We start from the raw sequence: 20,095 nt of genomic DNA on the forward strand, positions 1-20,095 counted from the left end.
TGACAAAGAACTGAATGACTTCATTTGAGTACAACTTAAAAAGGAAATGATTTGGTAACCGCAATATGAACAAGAGAAAAAAACATTTGCAGCCTCAATGAACTACCAGTATTATTAACTGAAGCTACTGACAACGTTCTCAGTCAGTGCAACTAACGAACGTGCAGTTCAGCATCAGAAGTCATGTGACAGCAGTCAGCTGTCACATGACTGACTGAACCCCGTGCGTGTTTCTGCGCACAAGCTCACACAGGCCGCCTGAGGCGCTCGGTGAGCCGCCTCCTGTACGTGTGAAGCTGTGGGTGAAGTGAGGCCTCCGTTTACTCCGCCGGCGCTCGGCCTTCCGCTTCGACATGATCTGAACCGGTGTGAATCTGCGTTGCTGGAGTCGACCGCGGGGCCCAACGTTTACTACGGGTCAGTGCACCCTGTGACCCGAGGCTGGTTCAATGATCGCAATCGTTAGCTCATTTGCGCGGATACAATCATCTTAGCCCGTGAGGTCCTAATCGGTTTGCTTTGGCTTCGCCCACCGAGTTCCACCTGCAAGCCCCCCCCGAGCCGTCAGAACCGAGCTCCTGATATAAAGCAGCATGCACTGTGTACAGTGCACTGTTGTGTATAATCCGAGCACGCTCCTGTTAAACACGCACCCTGTGAACTGTAAACATCCAGATGTAAGCTGTCACCACGCCGGCCCCCACCATCAGATAGCTGCAGCGTGTGGACCCGTGTTCTTCACTTCAAGGGGGGGTAGACTTCTCTTTGGCTCTTTTATAGAGTTGATATTTTCTCACAGTGGACACTGCACTTTTTGAAAGGAGACATATTATGAAAATAGAACTTTGTTCGGCCTTTAAATGGCTGCCCAGCATGTCAAACAACCCCCCAAATCTGCCCTTTTTAATGATTCCTGTAATGATTTAAAAGTAAATAAATGAAAATGACCCATTTCGCATATCTAGGGTTTGCCAACGTCATATGACACTGATAGAAGGCACGACAATGAAATGGATTACAGTGTTTCCCCAGGTTTATAGGGGGCGCCGCGTTCCTGACGCGTGCTCTCTGTCCGCTGTGTGTGCGTATTTCCCCTGTAGCCGATCAGGAACATAGGCAAATACAGCGATATTAAATTTTTTTTTTTTTTTTTACATTTCATGATGAAACTCAAGCTCAAGCTCAAACCCCCAGGAGTGTGGAGGGGGAGGGGTTAGAGCGAGGGGGGAGGGGTTAGCTGGCTCATTCGTTTTGAGCACAGCTGCTGCAGGCCGGGTGCCGCAGATACGGATCCTTGTGGTGTTTTGATCAAATAGTGTTTTAAGACATTCAGACCACAAAGGAGCATGTCAACTTGCGGTAAACGGACATATGTCACCTTTAAACCACGCTACGAACATCGAACTGATTTTGGGTGATGAGTTCATGGCCAGATAGCGTGTAGGTAAACAGGAAGGTTGTTAGTCCCGTGACCACAAGCACCGCCTCTGTATCCTTTCTCTACTTTTTTTAATATCAAGTTCATTACAGAACCAAGCACGTCATGGGGTCTTATCTTTTTTTCACTTGCTGATCTGCCACTGCGAATACGGGCAGCATGTGAGTGATGTAGTGCGAGGAAGGGGGAGGGAGGAGGGGGGGAAGGAGACTGAGAAAGAACTGCAGGGGGAGGGAACCAGATCTTTGATCATGCCGTGCTGCTCCCTCTCTCCATCTCATCAGCTTGGAAGCCATCCAAGGCCTCCCTATTCTGAGAAAGACTAGAAGCCCGGGTTTGTGTGCGTGCGTGTGTGTGTGTGTTTGTTTGTGTGCATGCGTGTGCAGCCGCGCACACCTTTCACTGTTGGGGTAAATATGTTGGCCTAATAACATTCCTGCAAACACTGTTTGTGTGTGTGTTTGATGGTTAAATAGACAGTCACTGACAGTCACTTGAATAGACAGTGTGTGTGTGTATGTTTGATGGTTAAATAGACAGTAAGTAGGTGTGGGTGTGTGTGTGTGTGTGTGTGTGTGTGCGCACACGCGCTAAGGTGTGGACGTTTCGTAACACCCTGTACGATCTCTGAAATTGTCCTGTTACCAGACAGACTGGGACAGTGTGTGCACAGCAGAGAGCACATCCTGATCCGTCTGCACTTACTGCACATTCCATTGATCTGCATGTCGTCACTGACCCCGCGGCCTCAACCTGGTGGGCTTGAATCGAACATGTCAGCACCGCCTACCTCCCTACGTGTTATGCTTTCTACAGACAGTTGAAAAACAAACCGCACGGGAGAGAGTATGGCGGCGCTGACACACGGGACAAACAAGCAGCTCACAATCACTCCTACAGACAGCCAAGTCACCTTAGCCGAGGCTGCGTGTGCTCGGACCGGCGGGCCTCGTTCCATCTAAACGGGCAGCACATTAATAATGGAGAAGGGTTTTTGTACTTGCATTGAAACTCCGCCTGTCATGAGACCAACACGCTGATGTCTACATCCTGGGATTAGTCTCAACCCCAGACAGCACCCACTTTGCGTCAATGTTTGAGTAGTTTGAGTTCCTGTTTGCGATGCACTCACGGACGCACACATACGCCTTTCCCTGGATCCCCCACCTGATCTGAGATCAGCGCAGCTAGAATCTAACCGCCAAAAAGCACTCTCATTGACAGTAACCGTCTCAGGTGGCAAACTAGTCTTGGCTGTGAAATAGCGTTTGTTTTGTGTATGTGTGTGTGTGTGTGTGTGTGTGTGTGCGCATGAGGCGGCGTGACATCATGTCACACACGCTGATGCCATCTACTGTCACATCTGGAGAAGTGGAGCGCAGCTGTATTATGAAAGCATCAAAAAATAGTTGCAGAAATTCTTATATCAACAGGTTTCATAGAAAAATCACAAAACAGACGAGTTAGAAATGTAGAAATTGGTTAGTATAGAGCAGGGGTGTCCAAACTTTTCCCCCGTGAGCTATACTGCCTCACTTCTAATCCACGAATATTGGCAAAAGAGCCTCACATTGGTTCTTAGGCCGCTGATCCCCCTCCATTGTCCTGCATGAAGGCAGAGACAAGAAGAGAAATACGGGATGTGGATATTTCAAGTTTATTACTGAAATTATTGGGATTGTTAAAACAACTTTAATTGACTGAATTTATCAGGTAATTGGGCTTATTGACAAAGGAACACTGTATATTTTAACTCCCCTGTAGTGGTGAGAATGTTGCGCTCAGCGTGATGCGGCTCTTTGGTCAGCTGGCAGGTCAGGAGGACGTCGGGAGGTTGAGATGCGACGGACGTCACGTAGTTGCTGTCGCTCATTCTTCTTCTCGGTCTGCTCATCACTCGTTTTGCGCGGCGTCTCATCAGCGGAAACGTGGCCGAAAGCTGATGCTGATTCTTTTCAATCAGTTCTAACTGCAGACTCTCCTCCACTTCTTCTGCATCCAGTGAAAACAGTGTGGTTTCCTTCTAAAGGACAGAAACATCTTGGAATCGCTGACTGAATTCTTTCATGAGAAATGATCACATGATCAGGTGATGGTTACCCAGAGACATCCCTGGTATAGAGAAAGATATAATGAATTGGATACACTTTTCCCAAACAATTAATTCATTGTCATTTATTTAGCAACGGCACCAAATGTTCTCGGGTTCCAGCGTCTGGGGTTTGAAGGTTGAACTAAATGTGTTATTGTTGGCTCATGGTCGCGCAAACCAAGCGATTGGAGGACGTCACGTGGGGCTTAGTAGGCTGTGCTCTGCATTTCTTCATGATCAGTGAGTCATAAAGACAACAGACGGAAGGATGGACATTGACTGGCTGGTCGTTGACATCATCACACACAGTGAACTGGAGCTGATTAGAGGAAGAGATCAACGAGAACTTAATCATCAGCTATTCTGTTCTGTAAATAACTTTCTAAAGGTAAAATGACACCTTCTCAGATGGGAAGGATTGTAAATATTTATTTTCCTCCATTGTCGAGGAATTCAACCCAGCAGAATTCTCAATGGACTTTATTAACATCAAAATGTCACCGGATTAAAAGTGTTCTGAATCCAGAATAAACCTCTACAGAATAAGCAAAAACTTTTCATAACGTTGTGGTATGCATCGCCAATAAGCATTCCTCACATTATAATTTGGCTATATTCAAATATATATAATAATATAGTCAAATATACTGACGTTAAAAGTACTTCTACTACTTTCCTCTGAGCCGAAGAGGACTGGAAGCAGAAAGTTATATAAAAGGGAAATTTCTCAAGTGATCCAGCTTGATTCCTTTAATTTAAACCGAGCATGACCCTGATACCCCCCCAAAGCATCTGAGGTTTGCCCACCGCAGCCTCACAGTGCTGCGGGAAACACTGAGTAGGTGCGTAATTAAACATACACATTCTTGTGTGCATTTTCGCTTTGTTTTATTAAATCACGCCTCAGGGAATCGGCCTCTTTTCATTAGTAACGGTTTGTCACTTTTTAATCCAGTGGTTTTGCTAATTGAGCATCGAGCATTGGGCTCCGCGGAGGAAACCAGGTCAGCTCAGGTCACTTGTACCCGAGACCACCGGTGTTGTGGGAACTCTGGCGCCCTCATCTGTTACTCTCTGCTCCTCGCATGTGGATGTTTACTGTCATGCAGTTGTTGTCTCATGTGTACGTGAAGATGGTAGTTTTTTTTGTTCGCTATATTACTTAATTAGTAATAGTTACACATGTTTGAAGGATTTTTTGGACACACATACACTAAACCAGTGGTTTTCCAAACTGGTTGTCGCCCTGCGCCAACAGGGGGTTCATGTATTCATCAACAACCATAACGTTTAAAAAAAAAGACTAAAGCGAAACCGACATGCGGCGTGTTGGAATCACCCCCTCAGAGCGAGGGCGACCCTGCAGCATCAGAAGACAGCAAAAAAGACAGTGTAACTCACAAAATGTAATAAAAAGTAAAGGGATATGTAATTAGTTTATATGTTATAATGCAGGGGAGTGGGGGGCGGTTTGGGGGTCTTACAATGTCCCTGTATCTTCAAAGGGGGCCCAGACAGTAACAGCTTGGGAACCACTGCACTCGGAATGAATAATGTTTTAATTCCCTGGCAAGGGTCCACTTTGTCAGCAGGATAATCCACTCCAAAGCCTGCACGCATAGAGCCATGGTGCAGTTAATAAGGGCAACTTGCACAACATTATTAATAAAAACCTTCCCTGTAAGGGCCAATGGTTTCAGCCGACCAGATTGGACTGATAAGGACATCAGTTCACGCTCATGTCAGCCAGGCCCAGATAAGGGCCCTCTTTTGTCATCGCATAAAAACAAATATAAGTTATTGAATTATCGATCTATTTTCACTAAGTGAGTTTCCACGCAGCATTTGGTTATCTGTGACCGGTGTTGACAGTTTGTAAGGCAGGACTGTAAGAGGGAGCTGTGTGCGGCTGGTGTAGCAGGTATGATGTTTACCGTGATAGCATGCTAGCATTTGGTGGGCAGCACAAGTCTTATGGGAATGTCATCACTTTTGCAGGCGGCAATCTCCTGGTCTAAAATGTCACGGCAATGTGGAAGTGCCTTAGACTTGCATTCCGTCTAATGGCCAGCAGGGGGCGCCTCTGCTGGTGACAAACAGAAGTAAGATTGTTTAAAAGTCTATGAGAAAAGGGCTCTACTCCCTTGATTTATTCCCTAAACATTGTAAGCATCATTTATGGTCTCAATCTCTGTTTTTGTCTTGTGTGTTCCGCTCATGGAATGGAATTTTGGTTGCCTAAACATTCCTCATTTAGGAACCAAAAGCCAAATGCCGCCTCTCCGCTTCAATCCAATCCATCGGGTGGCTGTAGAAATAAAAGGTTTGAGCAGAAGATCTCAGAATGTTGTTAGAATTTATCCTGCAGGCAGCAGAAATATCTTTTATGAATTTGAAATGAAAGTTTGTGGCAATATAACCAGCTGACAACAAGCATTAAGAAAAGTGCTCCAAAGAGTTCGACATGTTGCATTTGCTTTTGATAAAAAGTCGTTTTCGGATCACTTTCAACAGAGAAGGACAAGCTTAAAGGCATGTTTGTATGCGCGTATGTACAAGCAAACCTTTTTTTCTTTTCTTGTCCTTATCCTTTAATTCCGTCTTTAACTTTTTAAGGTTTGGCTTATTAGCTACTGAGAAATATAAAATGGGATGAAACCGCTGCAAAGTGACAGAGAAGCATCGGTTTGCCTCCATCGTTTCCCTGCAAAGTCCAACTGAAGCTTTGATCACTTTAGGCCTAGAGGAGGAATAAAAACCTCAAGGAAAACACAGGAAAATTGTGAACAGCTATTTAGCAAAATGTCTTTTCATAGGGCTCGTAAGTAGCTTATATAGAACTAGATTTGCTGGAGTCTGTGTTCTCTAGTGGGCGCTGGATTAAGGAGGCGAACACAGACGCTGCATTGTGAAAGCAGAGCAGCCGCTGGAGATCAAAACACGGAATGAAGAACTTGAATAATGAACCGATACAAAAGGTCTGACCTGATGATTTAGGATGATGCCAACATAACTGTGTCCGATGCTTTGAGTGCACTACTGGCCGTATCTTTTTGAAATGAGGGGGTCCACCAGAAGGAGATGGGCGCCATCTATCTTCTGTTGTGCATTATACACAGGTGTAGCGTATTTACACGTATGTTAACACATCTGGTACGTGTCTGACCCTCTGCCCCGCAGCTCCCCCGCTGATGTCCCGCCCGCCGCGCTCCTCCCAGCCAACCGCTGCCCACATTCTCAGATGGCCGTCTGTTGAAGGGGCCGCCGGCGAATGCTGAGCACGCTGGCGAGGTCGAGGTCCGCCGCATTGTCCTGTGATTGGCTGCCGGACGGGACTGTGGCTACATGGAGCCAATGTTCAACAAGCAGGACAGCAACTCATCAGAGGGAGACGAGAAAGGGTGAGACCGGTTCTGTGTGTGAGCCTGATGGATGGATGGATGGATGACGCATGGATGGAAGAATGAAGTTCATGTCGTTTAAATACACACATGAACTGTGCAGATCTACATCCACATCACAGAACAACTGTACATATATTTGTTATGTTTTTATGCTTCTATTTAAACGCAAGGGTGGTACGAATGCATCAGAGACTTTAATGAAAGGGAGAATAGAAAAACAACACGTAATAGCAGACGAGAGCTTGTGCAGTGCGAGCTTTATAAATAGAGTGAAGGGCCGGGTGGAGGGGAACTTGTGAGGGGAGGGGTTCAGTGTTTTTTGTGTATTTATTTGGAGAGGTAGGAGAGAACACTCTGTCACGCTGCCATCTGTGCTCTCACCATTTATCCCGCACGTGCTGTACTCTCTCCCAAACACACACACACACAGACACACTCACTGCCCTCGCCGCTTCATTAAATAATTTAACCCAGCCAGAGTTTACAAAAGTGAACACAACCACTGAGCAAGTTCAATCCCACTTTACCCAGCTAGCGTCTTGGAGGAAACAGCAATATTTTAAATAAATGATTGAACTCGATATTTAACCATTTTCATTCTACGCTTAATAGAAGGCCTTCTGCAGGCCGCTGGTGTAAGTAAGGTGAAAGTTGGGATATGTGCCCTTTTCCCCTCATCTAAAACAAAATGATTCAAGGCCCACTAGCAAGGTTAGGTGCCCCCACCAGGGACTCCAGGGGGAATTTAGTGGCCCCTTCATGTTTGCTCGTGTAGCATGTAAAGCGTCGACCTGAGGGCTGCGCTCCATTTGCATCCCTGTGCGAGCAGATCGGGTTCCGTTATTCAACATGAATGCAGATGGTCCACTTGAAGACAATCTTTACTACCTGCAGAAGCGAGTGTATGTGTGTATTATGCATGTACCGTGCAGCATGTGTGTGTGTGTGTGTGTTTGTTGATTAGTAAAGTGCAGGGAGCCGGATTAGGAGCAGCGAGGGCAGATGGAGCCACAGAGAGCACAGGACAGCTGAGGACGCCTCGATACGTGACATCGACCGGGGGATTGTCGCTTTTGTTTTGTGTGTGTGTGTGTGTGTTTGTGTGTGTGACTGTGAGTGTGTTTGTGACGGCCCCTCTTTCTCTCTCTCTTACGTTGTCATAGAGCACACACGTGTTCTTGAGAGCGCTGCCTCATGCCCTGCACCCTCCCCTTTGAATCACGCAGCCCTACACACACACACACTCACATACACACTAACACATGCACATGTTCGCGTCACATCGCCTGGAGTAAAGGATGCTGAAATAGAATTGTGTGTGTGTGTGTGTGTGTCAGTTTGGAGCCTCTGATTATTTCATGAGACAGTCAGCACCCACCATTGCACTTAAACTAGTATAGAAGAAGGAGGACTGTGTGTGCGTGTGTGTGTGTATTTGCCTGTTTAGCAGTTTTATTTATAATGCAAAAGAGACAATTTTGTGGTTATAACGGCTCTGTACTTTTGCATGGTAGGATACGACTCAGCGTTCTTTTCCAGAGCTTGTTTCAAAATAGCCCATCTATTTAATTCATCTGAAGGAATATATTCTCTTCCTGCTGCATTTCAGCGATCTATGAATCCCCTCACAAGCCGCAGTCGGTTTGGCTCGTCAGGCGGAGGGAAATAGTTGCGCTTGGTTTGTTATTCATTCAGATGTGTTCGGATTCACACACTTTGAAATAAACTCCTGCATGTATGTTTTCTGAGACAATCACGATTATTCCAGGAACCGCCCTGTACGTGACATTGACCAATAGGCTTCATCCGCTGCTTTTCTCCCCGAGGTCTTGCCCTCAGCTGCTGAAAACTCCTGATTTTGTCAATGGGAGTTTGCACGTCCCTCTTCCTCCGCAGACCAGCGAAGGTGCTACTGGCGGCTAACGTAGCGTCACGCTGGCTGAGTAGCGACCATTACATTTGTACGTCGCCTTCCGACCGGACCTGCCCACGTGGCGCAAATTATTTTATTGCGCCGCGTACAGAAGGTAATAGTCCAAACTACCTGAAGGACAGTGAGGCGGCCGGTTTGAACGCACAACGTTCACAATGTGAGGACGTGTACGTAACACCGGCATTACATAATCTGGGCTTGTTTGTGCAATGATTAGAAGTCAGCGCTGACGCGTCACAGCCAGGGAGGGGTGGATTAGTGCACGGCATCAACCGACTGCTCCCCAGTGTCCTCTCCAACACCGGCCACGTGATCTCGACTGGGACACAGAATCACTGCTGCGTCGCCCTGACTGCAAAAGCAGTCTATCTTGAAAAAATAGTGCTTTTTCATGTTCTTCAGCCAGCCAGGCATCGGGCAGGTAGCTGACGTTGGGGAGTCCACCGCAGAAGGACAAAAGGGACATTTTCTCTGACATTTGAGCTATTCGGACCATGAAGGAAAAACCAAACAACCAGGATGATTTCGTTCCCAGTTTAGTGGCCTGGGATTCTTTCAGTTAGAGTAACAATTGAAGTTTTGAAAGAATGTTCATCAAAAGCTAATTTATTAATCTGAATTGTAGAAAGGGAGGTGGCTTTATTTGAAACAAGCTCACATGAAAGAGTGTGCTGTATTTCATCATGTTTTAGTAGGTTTAGTCGATGTACTGACTGAATGCTCAGTCCATGTAACAGTCGAGATATTTCAGAATCAACCAGAGATTCATGATCCCCAGAGGATAAAGTCTACTGACTTGTGAGTTTGTTTCTGCTCCCCTTTCGCACCACCTCACAGTTTTAGATTTCGGTGAAATGTCTTGAAAAATACCAGAAGATGGGTTGCATTTAAATTGGGTTCAGATCGTCATATTCCCCTGAAGGCCACTAAATGATGGTCTGATGCATTTTGGCAGTGATTTGAAAACTTTGACGTGAGCATTTACTGCATTTCTCTGTAAATCCACAACAACTGGCTGATTAAAAAAGAGTGCACTCTAATTGGATTGATGAGATATCAAGCATCTGTTGTGTCCTCATAAGACCTCATACCGCTGGAGAGACGGCATCCGCCTGCCGTTATATAATCTAGTTGATGTTGTAGACGGGCCAGAACGCTTCTGTTGGCGATGGAAGATATAATAATAATAATGATAATAATAATGATGAGCGATGAGAACGGAAAGGACGCGATGGAGAGTAAGAGTAAGGTTCACGGTAGAATAGAGCTCGATGAGGTGTGTTGTGATGACAGCGAACATGTCGTCGCCGCACACACACACACACACACACACCCACAGACCAAAAGAACGAAGGGGGAGACGAGGTGAGCCGGGGAGAGGGAGGGAAAGAGCGGGAGGGGAATAAGCAGAGTCAGCCTTCCCTCCCAGCAGCCAGTCGGAGGCAGAGAGGCTGCAGAGATATCTCAGCTGATACAGCTGCAGGCTGCGCTTCCCCGCGACGGACTTAACGCCGGGGTCACCGGGAGGTGGGTTCAGCGGACGGGGGATTTAAGGGACCTCCTCCTCCTCCTCCTCCTTCCTGGGGTTCATGGATCAGCGAAAGCTTCTAATGGCCGCGCACACTCCGGCTTCTGCTTTTGGAGGAGATCTGTTGCAGAACTAAACAAACCGAAGCCACGCGACCGCACACGTGCACTGGACTGAGGGTAGAGAAGAGCCTCTGTGCGACATTCTTCTTCTTCTTCTGATAATCCTGCAAACTGGGCAGCATGCACATCTTACAGCCGTACTGCATCAACAGGTTGGTGTGTTTGTGCAAATAAATCCGTGTTTCACACGTGGGTGTTTCTATATGATCCAGTGCAGGTTTACAGAAGAGAAAGGGTGTGTGTCTGTGTGTGTGTGTTGATTTAAGGCAAGCAGTTTGTGTCATTGTGACTGCTGACAAATGTAACAGTTGTCCACAAATCGGATTTACAAAAGATGATCACATTCGTGTACTCAAATTGTCAAGTAAAACATGGCTTTTAGGGATTTCTGGTGGTGAGGGAGTCAATATGTAGTATCACTTGTAATCAAGTACATTTAAAGCTGAAGCTTTTGTTGAAGCAGCGCACCACAGCGTCTTCCAGCTGATGTCCTCAGCACGGAGCCTCTGGCTGAATTTGTTCCACGTCTTCCTAGGGTGGAGGTGTTAAACCTCTATTACTGATAGAGTAATAACCCACAAACCAAGCTAGAAATTAACAGTGTAATTATGAATTCAGACATGAACAGTCACATCAAGACAGATACAAAATCAGCCTACTATCACTTAAAGAAAATATTGAGGATTAGAGGAATTTTGTCTCAATCACATTTGCAGAAACTTGTCTGCGCATTAATCTTGAGTAGACTTGACTCAACGGTGCATTCACTGGTCTCTGTAAAAAGTCAGTCAAAGGACTGCAGCTGATCCAGAACGCTGCCTCATATAGGACCAGGAAAGTAGATCACATGACTCCAGTTCTCAGGTCGTTATACTGGCTTAAACAATTGACTTCAAAATCCTGCTGTTGGTTTATAAAGCTCTGAATGGTTCCAGGACAGAGGACATTTGTGATCTGCTGATTCCTTATGACCCATTAAAAACCCTCAGGTCATCTGGGACGGGTCTAATTTCTGTCCCCAGAGTCGGAACTAAACACAGAGAAGCAGCGTTCATTTTTAATGCTCCACATATCTGGAACAAACTCCCAGAAAGCTGCAGGTCTGCTGAGTCCCTCGGCGCCTTTAAATCCAGATTAAATACTTTTATGTTTGCTATGTGTTCAACAGCAATGGATCAAATGACTGTTTAATATGATGTGTAGAAAAAGAACAGAGAAATTTGGATTGAACATTCACTGAGGGATATGACTTCTTCCGCTTAATCTAATAGTTTGTTGATGCTTTAGTCTGTTGGACCTTTTAAACAAAACTACAATAACTGTGCTTCTGTGAATTCAAATGAAAATGACTGTTTTAAGTGGTATCACATCTTCAATTTGGCCGTAGAAAACAGGGAGCTTTAGCTTGTTTTAATGCACTGTATTGGGAAATGAGGGAAGGCAAATGCTGGAAAAAACTTAACTCCATGACAAATGTATCTAAATCTAAAAAGTACCTCATGTTGTGGAAACACTGTCCAAAGTGACGATGTGTGAGATTCTGTTTCGGTAGCTCAGCTCAACGTGTGACCGGAGCAGATGTTACTGTCTGACCACGTGTACAGCAGTAGAAAGACCACGTCTGCTCGACCGAGCAGCTGCAGAGGAGCAGACGTCACAGGGGGTTTCTTTTTCCTTTTTCTGGGGTTGGAAGCGTGAAGTGGATTTGACCGTGTCGGGATCTCCGATCCGCCCGAGTTGGTTGATGAGAGCACAAGACAATGTTATAACGTATTCTACCATTACATGCATATCCCAACAGCCAGAGAGGAATGGAGGGAGGCACCCGAGTGGCGTTACCTAATGCTGCTGATGGAGTGTAACACTTTTGGGAGGTAAAAAAAGGAAGGCTGAGGGTCAGATAGGGAGAGTAGCCAAAGGGAGCAAACAGAGATGCTATTGGGAGGAGAAAGGGACCGAGTGGGCGGGGATAGAAAGCAGCCAGACGTGGCGATGGGGAGGTGAAAGGGAAAGGAAGCAAGGACGGTAATCCAAACCCGCTGCCTGCAGCCGATGCACACGTCTTTCTGAGAGGGTGAGAGGGCGTAGAACGCAGTCATTATATCATAATGTGCTGAGCCTTGAACTACATTTATATGTTTTAAATATTTGAGATGAGATTTAACCGACGGTTTGCCTGCACAAAAGAAAAGCTAAACGAATAAAGCAACGAAAAAAATAAAGAGAAAATCGAATTGCTTGAATTGGATTGAGTTGAATTTTGATTCATTAGCATTTTTACAGCATTTATGGTTGTAATATTGCTCTTTGTTTTAATCAATCGGTGGTGCGGCTTTACGTCCTTTTGCAAGTTGACGTGGTTCTTTGTGGTCTGAATGTCTACAACATAATTTTGTCAAAACACCACAAGGATCATTATGAACAGCATCTTAAGCTCGGCTCAAAGCGACACCTTTGAGGTCTCTGGAATGGATCGTAAAAAACGGAGGAGAACGGCTGATCAGTTATTATTATAATAATAGCGTGACGTAAGTGGGTGATTGTGTTGTAACTTTGCCCCCCCCCCCCTTCCACCGCCTCCCAGGTGGCCGGATGTGCCGAAGAGAAAGAGCAAGAACAGCCAGTGTTCGGTGAAGAGCGTGTCAGGTGAGGATCCATCATCTCCTTCTTCAGGTTTGTCCTCCTCCACACTAGCCAGTGAACACAACACCTGGGGGGGGCGGGAGGGTGCGTGAGGCCCGTCGGCGCGCCGATGGTTCCCCGGGGCTTTGAAGGTCGTCCCGGGGAACCGGGATCGTCTCCTCCTCATTTCTCGTTTGATGGTTGTTATTTTCTTTTCCAGAGGCTTTGTTGGACTCAAATTAGCTCGCCTATGTGACCAAAACCTGAGCTTAAGAGATTTAGAGAGTAGAGCTGTAGACAAGCCTATTAAGGTACACGACCAAGTAGAGAACCACCAAACTGGAGGCCAAAACGAATGAATGGGATTGGCCCCTTTTTGGCGTCATTAAGCCTTATTTTTATCCACCATTCACTACGACCTCATGAAACAAAATTCCGTCTCATTAAATGAAAGGACCTATCAGTTTGTCTGATTAAATACACTACTTAACAAAAGTATTCAACATGATAATGTGACGTCTAGTTTAAAATCAGCAGATCATAATCTGTTTTACTCTAAACAAACCTGTCAGCATGAGAAAATATCAACGCTTGATTTATTTGTCATGTTGTGATCTGATGACGCTGCAATGTGCTTATTTTTAAACCACATACTGAGCCGTTGACAGTAAGGGAAACAGCCACAGAGCTTTGGTGCCGACATCCTTCATTTGTTTCATTTGTATTTTCTACACTTCTAAGGCAGAAGTGAGCAGCCTTAACAGTCTTAACGGGAAGCGGTGAATCAATTGGCATCAGAGCGAGAGCAGATTAACCGTTCTATTTGGTTTGCCTCTCAAGTATTTCTGTTGAAATCAGGGCTTTCAGTGTATTTATCAAAGCGCCTGTATACTCTTGTAGAGTGCCTTCAGGAGCCAACTTAGAAATAAAAAGGTTCCTCAAAACTTTACATGGTGATTTAACCAATTGGACGAGCAACTCCTGATGATCACTTGAAATCGTAGGATTTACCCGACACACAGCAGCGCTATTTATTCAGCCATGTCTTTATTATGCCATTAAAAGTAAAAATAAAGAGAAAAAGAAAGTATCCTTTATTAATCCCCCCGGGGAAAATTATTCTCCGCATGCCACATCCCATGCCAAATCTTTTAACGTGGGATGGAACATTCCTGTCTGCATAAATAGCAATGAAAAAGTATATATAGTGAAAAGAGTACTTTTTATTCGTATTTCTTCTTTCATTTGTTTTTAAACTGACTTTTAACACACAAAAAAATCTTTATTCCACTTGTATCTTTTAACTGTCTAACTGCGCCTCCAGCTCTCAGCGTGTCTGTCCCAGGGTACATCCCCAGCTACCTGGAGAAGGATGAGCCCTGCGTGGTGTGCGGCGACAAGGCGACCGGCTACCACTACCGCTGCATCACCTGCGAGGGATGCAAGGTACACCGTCTTTGTTCCTTTGCAAACTGCAGTGACGCGAGAGGGTGGAGCTTAATACAACCAAACCCTGAACAAGACATAATTAGGGGCGAATAAAATATTCCAGTGAACCATCATGCAATTAAAAACACGCTGTAGAAAGGTTGAAGTTCTAACAGTGAAACGCGGACGTCAGTCTCACGGTAGCCTAAAACATACCCTGCTTGATTGTCTGTTACTCTGAATAGAACCATCACTTCCAAACTACACCAACCAGCTCTGAACTACGTTAACAATTACTGTGACTGGTTCCCACTGAAGGTGCGAGCTGTTAAAAGCGGCTCCGTTATGTCAAGACAAAGCTTTGCACTGTAGTTTTAGCAAACAATAGAGAAGGTTCAAAGGGAATTTGTTGGGGACTATTCTCAGCCACCAATGAATACGGGAAATGCCGTGAAATAGTTATTGTACAAAACCCTCGCCCTCAAGTCTCTGCAAGCTAATTTAGTCGCTATAGTCTGAAGAAGGTAAAGAATAAAGAACTCCAGTAATTAATTAAGTTTAAGCTTGGCTGTCTGCACTGATTATTAACATCCAGGATTTGAGCTCTAAAGGAAATTGAACCTTATTTTCCACTCGACTGGAGGCCTCTGGATGGCAGGAGTTGGTGTCCGCTGGGCCGAGCTTAATTAACGGCATCACGTAGAGCAGACAGCATGCCGTCTCTAAAAATGGCTTCTGCAGCACTCGCACAGGAAATGACGCACGCTGAAATCCAGCTGTGGCGTTGAAGAGAATAAAATGAACCTCCGTCTCAAAGTGTTCAGGATCCAAATGGTGATCTAGGTGTTCCCACAAAAGGATTAGGAACACTGGTAAGATATTTCAAAAATGAAGTCTCAATCAAAACGGAAGAGCTCAACACTTTTATTTAAGAGCGGTTACCAGGCAACCCTTGAGTGAGAATCCATGTCAGTGGAGGTGCTGGGCCTCATCGATGGGGCAGATGGAGGAGGGGGGGTGGAGGGCAATGGGGGGTCGGCCGCACCAAACGGCAGAATGCAGCGGATTCAGAGCGAATGATACGCCGATCTGCCCTCGTCTGAGTGGCAGCAGCGCAGCAGGTGGAGGAATGAGGGTGGAGGAGTTGATGTGTAGAAGTGCTTCAGCATTGTCTTTGGAATGGTTCAATTCTTCATCTGCCGCAGACGGCACATCCTCTGCTTTTTCTTCTAGTTGTTTGAGTTGAGTTGAGTGTGGGTTGATGAAGCAGAGGAAGAACTCAACACGGAGTCCCAAGAGGTTGTTTGGCTTAAAATGAGCTACAAAGCTGTCCGACCATAGCAGGTCATCTCCCACCGGGTTGCATATTTACCTCTGTTCTCTTATTCTATATCGACTTCCTTTGCTCTCTACAGGGTTTCTTCCGCCGGACCATCCAGAAGAACCTCCATCCGGCCTACTCCTGTAAATATGAAGCCTGCTGCATCATTGATAAGATCACACGCAACCAGTGCCAGCTGTGCCGCTTCAAGAAGTGCATCTCTGTGGGAATGGCCATGGACCGTGAGTTTTTATTAGATTATTTATTCTTATTACTGCTGATCTTTCTGAAGACATATAAGGTGTCACGGTTGCTATTATCACTGCGCAAAACTATTGAATCCATGTCAGGGCCACAGCTGTAGTTCGTGCTCTGTTTAGTGCTACCGATCAAATGTTGAAATCCGAAACCGCTAATTTAAAATGGTCAACATGGCACCTGTTAACGTTAGCATGTTAGCATTGTCACGTTATATGCAGAGCAAAGGTTGAGGTAAAGGCAAGTTCACCTAATACACACTAGGGATCCCACTTGGGTGTTAGGGTTCATCAATACTCTTTATAGTTCTTATTTGTGAATAGATCATCCTCTTTTTAACATTATTTTGAGAAATTAGGAGTTTAAAGATTTGGGTTACACTGAGCAGTCCAAATACAGACACACACGTAATGTAGTTTCGTGTTGGTGGTAATCGCCCCTCCTCCTTTCTGCCAATCAGTGGTGTTGGACGACTCGAAGCGCGTGGCGAAGCGGCGTCTGATCGAGGAGAACCGGCAGAAGAGGAAGAAGGAGGAGATCGTGCGCACGTTGCAGACGCGGCCGGAGCCAGACAGCGCTGAGTGGGAGCTCATCAGAATGGCGACGGAGGCCCACCGGCACACCAACGCCCAGGGCTCCAGCTGGAAACAGAAGCGCAAGTTCCTGGTGAGCTCCTAGTGTCCAGCATGTGTGGCCTTCAGGCAGAGAGCCGCTGTGTGATGATGAACGGAAAACACCAGGAGGGCTTGTTGACCCGAGTTCTTCGCATAAGAACTCTGAGCTGCTGGTTTGTTTGTGTCATTGTATAAAGCGGTGAACCACCACGTCCTGTGTCATGCTGGGCACAATGATGATAGGTTTTTTCAAAACTTAAATAACAGCTTCAGTCTCCAGTGAGAAAGAGGCGTCTGAAGGGTGAAACAGCAAAGAGACATGAGGCAACAGTAGTGCATGAGATGAGTGTGATGTTCCACAGTCCATTGAGCCCATTGAGCCCATTGAAGTGCTTGAAAGCCTTCGTGCCGGCCTGCTGCAATTTGCATCAACAATCACACTCATTTTAATTTTGATAACGTTTCAAAGTAAAAGCTAACGTATTAGTAGTAGTAGTTTTATTCAGTCATTAAATACAATACAATGCCTAAAGCATATATCCAGACTAGTAGTGACCGAATAGGCATAGATGAAGCATTACGCTTATATATTCATATTCTAAATTAATATCAATTTAGTTACCCTTAAGAAAGTTTGATGTAAAAGAAAAGATGATATCCATAGATGCATACATCAATACACATTTCATTTGCATTTCTTTTTTACATATTCTTAAGCATTGTTCCATAATTGGACTTTAAATCCCTTTTTAACAGTTTTGTACGGTGAATTTACAAATATCTCTCAGATAATATTTACCCTTATGTTTAGAAAAAACTGTACACAGTCTGGCCGTGCATTTGCTTTTGCTCCCTCTGGGAGTCCACGCGTTAACAGGGAGGCGTTACACGCCTGCATTCAGTTTCACTCCTCTAATGTGTTGCTTGCAGTCGGAGGACATCGGCCAGGGTCCCATCGTCACCACGTCAGACGGAGACAAGGTGGACCTGGAGGCCTTCAGCGAGTTCACCAAGATCATGACCCCGGCCATCACGCGCGTCGTCGACTTCGCCAAGAAGTTGCCCATGTTCTCAGAGGTAGCTTGTGTGTGTGTGTGTGTGTGTGTGTGTGTGCGAGTGTGTTGATCGGGCTCACTGTGTGTTAGTTTACAGAAAATTCTGAGTGCTTTTCTTCAGTTCCATGAATGGATTAAACAAATTTTTGCAAGCTGCGGTATGAATGTTTGGTTTACGGGCTCAGTACAGCAACGTGACCCAGTGTTACTTCGGGGCCGAGGCGCACCCACAACTTGCTCTTCTGGGGTAAAACGCAAATGCACCCTGCAGTATTCCCCGACCAGGTGGACGGGGGGCCCAGGGTGTAAATCATCTAACTCACCACGGCAGCTCTAGAACGATGCTGTTTCTTTATTTCTATGTGAGCTCATCCCCCTCTCTGTGTCTGGGTGATGCAGCCTTAATATATATTGCACAGACTTCCCGGTTACCTAAAGTGTGTCAGTGGATTTTGTTATGAGTTGAAGAAAACCCTTTTTCCCTGCAAGGAAGCAAGGTAATGCATGTTGGGTGTTGAAAAAAAGCTGTTACACTGCATCTTACTGTATATCTAAAAGTTGGATTCCTCTACACTTACTGCCTTTTGCTGAGGACTCATTAGTGGAACGTTCACATTTTTACCCAATTGGACAACAGTCCATTAGTCGAAAATAAAGTAACCATAGTACATTGCTCCAAAAACAGGCGGTTTTCATCAGCAGTGAACTGCATTTTGCATCTGCTTTCAATTTGCAGCTAACATTCAGAAGCCATGCAGTCATAACTAACATTGCATTTGTTTCCCTTTGTTGGCCACAAATTGCTGTAGGCTGTAAACGCAACATCAAATGTGCTAAATTCAAAAGTCTAAGCAATAATTTAGCAAACAGCTATTTGCTATGAAAGCTATAGTGGAGTAACGTTAGCACTGTTAGCTGATAGCATGGTTAGCTGATAGACCCAAAGAAACACCCCTTTTATTATGTTCTAACAACTAAGTAAACATCTATTTACACATCCGGCAGGGTTATAACGGCGATATTTGCATTCATTTTGAGGCGTCTTTCTGGCCAATTGAATCTGCTCCTTTTCACTTGTTTTCGTTAACGTCTGGCCTCCGTTATTTGGTGCTGAGGTGAACGATGGCCAGTTTTTAGAACTTCTTCTACTTAAAACGGCCCCCTGTTTGAGGCGGGGCTGATTGGACAGGAGTTTGTTGGTGGTAACATCTTCTTTGGGCGCCACTTGGAGGCAGCATGAACCCAGTTCAAACAAAGCATTGAGATCATCTTAAAAAGCTGTTACGGGAGCAACTTAGACCAGTTTCCCATCTATTTATTTATTCATTTCATTAGAATGTCCCCCTCTATAATGAAATGGTCTTTGTGTTTTCTCGTGTTTCCCAGCTGCCTTGTGAAGACCAGATCATCTTGCTGAAAGGCTGCTGCATGGAGATCATGTCGCTGCGCGCCGCCGTCCGCTACGACCCGGAAAGCGAGACGCTGACGCTGAACGGCGAGATGGCCGTGAAGCGCGAGCAGCTGAAGAACGGCGGGCTGGGCGTGGTGTCGGACGCCATCTTTGATTTGGGCAAGAGCTTGGCTCAGTTCAACCTGGACGACTCGGAGGTGGCTCTGATGCAGACCGTGCTGCTCATGAGCTCGGGTGAGGACCTTTTGGTATTTGGCTTCTCACGGGCTTCTTCACGGCCCGGGTTTTTCTCTTAGAATAAAACATTCTGGCAAACACAGAAGACGATAGTACAAAGCGGAAAATCTGTGAAAATCAAGTGCCACGATTGACGTCCCAAACAAAGCAAACGGGCAAGCTGCGTATGACCGGCATGCTGCTGTCTCTGTGTAGCTGCGTTTGCATTTGGTCGTATCCTTTTTGGGTCAGCTCACCTTTTCTTCTCTTTTTTCTATCAATAACGGATAAACGGTCGTTTCATCAGGGATCAGGAATGTGAGCCGTGCAGCGTCTGTTGTGAGGAACTGGTGTCAGCTGAATAAAATCAGATGGATGACAGTGTTGCTGAAGCTCTTATGAAAGTGTCAAGCAGCACAAGCTACAAAATGTGTTAAAACCTCGCCGGAAAGTCAGCAACACCAGTGTTCCTACAAGCCTCCCTCAAAAGCCACTGCCCCAAAAAAATCGTAAAAGTAACCCCTAAAAGATTTGGATTTATTCATGGCTGTCAGGATGTATTTTAACATTCATGGGAATACAATGTTCCTAAAAACACAAAACCTCCTCTAGCTTTAATTGGGAAAAAAACATGTTTTCCATTTTTTTTTACT

At 45.5% G+C, this 20,095-nt stretch overlaps 1 protein-coding gene across 5 annotated transcripts in view; it reads left to right on the top strand.

The window, feature by feature from the left end:
* The window catches only part of LOC120827498 (thyroid hormone receptor alpha), a 59,646-nt gene that overhangs the window by 32,588 nt on the left and 6,963 nt on the right, over positions 1–20,095 (top strand). For 2 of the 5 annotated variants that reach the window (XM_040190431.2, XM_078084548.1), the window contains 7 exons: positions 6,711–6,931; positions 13,102–13,163; positions 14,464–14,585; positions 15,983–16,130; positions 16,607–16,812; positions 17,691–17,837; positions 19,202–19,460. In XM_040190431.2, the coding sequence (XP_040046365.1) occupies positions 6,876–6,931; positions 13,102–13,163; positions 14,464–14,585; positions 15,983–16,130; positions 16,607–16,812; positions 17,691–17,837; positions 19,202–19,460 (1,000 nt within the window). In that variant the 5' untranslated portion in view covers positions 6,711–6,875. Of the gene's footprint in view, positions 1–6,710; positions 6,932–10,295; positions 10,670–13,101; positions 13,191–14,463; positions 14,586–15,982; positions 16,131–16,606; positions 16,813–17,690; positions 17,838–19,201; positions 19,461–20,095 lie in introns of those variants that run through there. The other 3 variants (XM_040190427.2, XM_040190429.2, XM_040190432.2) reach the window with 3 other exon arrangements.

The sequence above is a fragment of the Gasterosteus aculeatus genome, chromosome 11, assembly GCF_964276395.1.
Source record: "Gasterosteus aculeatus chromosome 11, fGasAcu3.hap1.1, whole genome shotgun sequence".
Lineage (NCBI taxonomy): Eukaryota > Metazoa > Chordata > Actinopteri > Perciformes > Gasterosteidae > Gasterosteus > Gasterosteus aculeatus.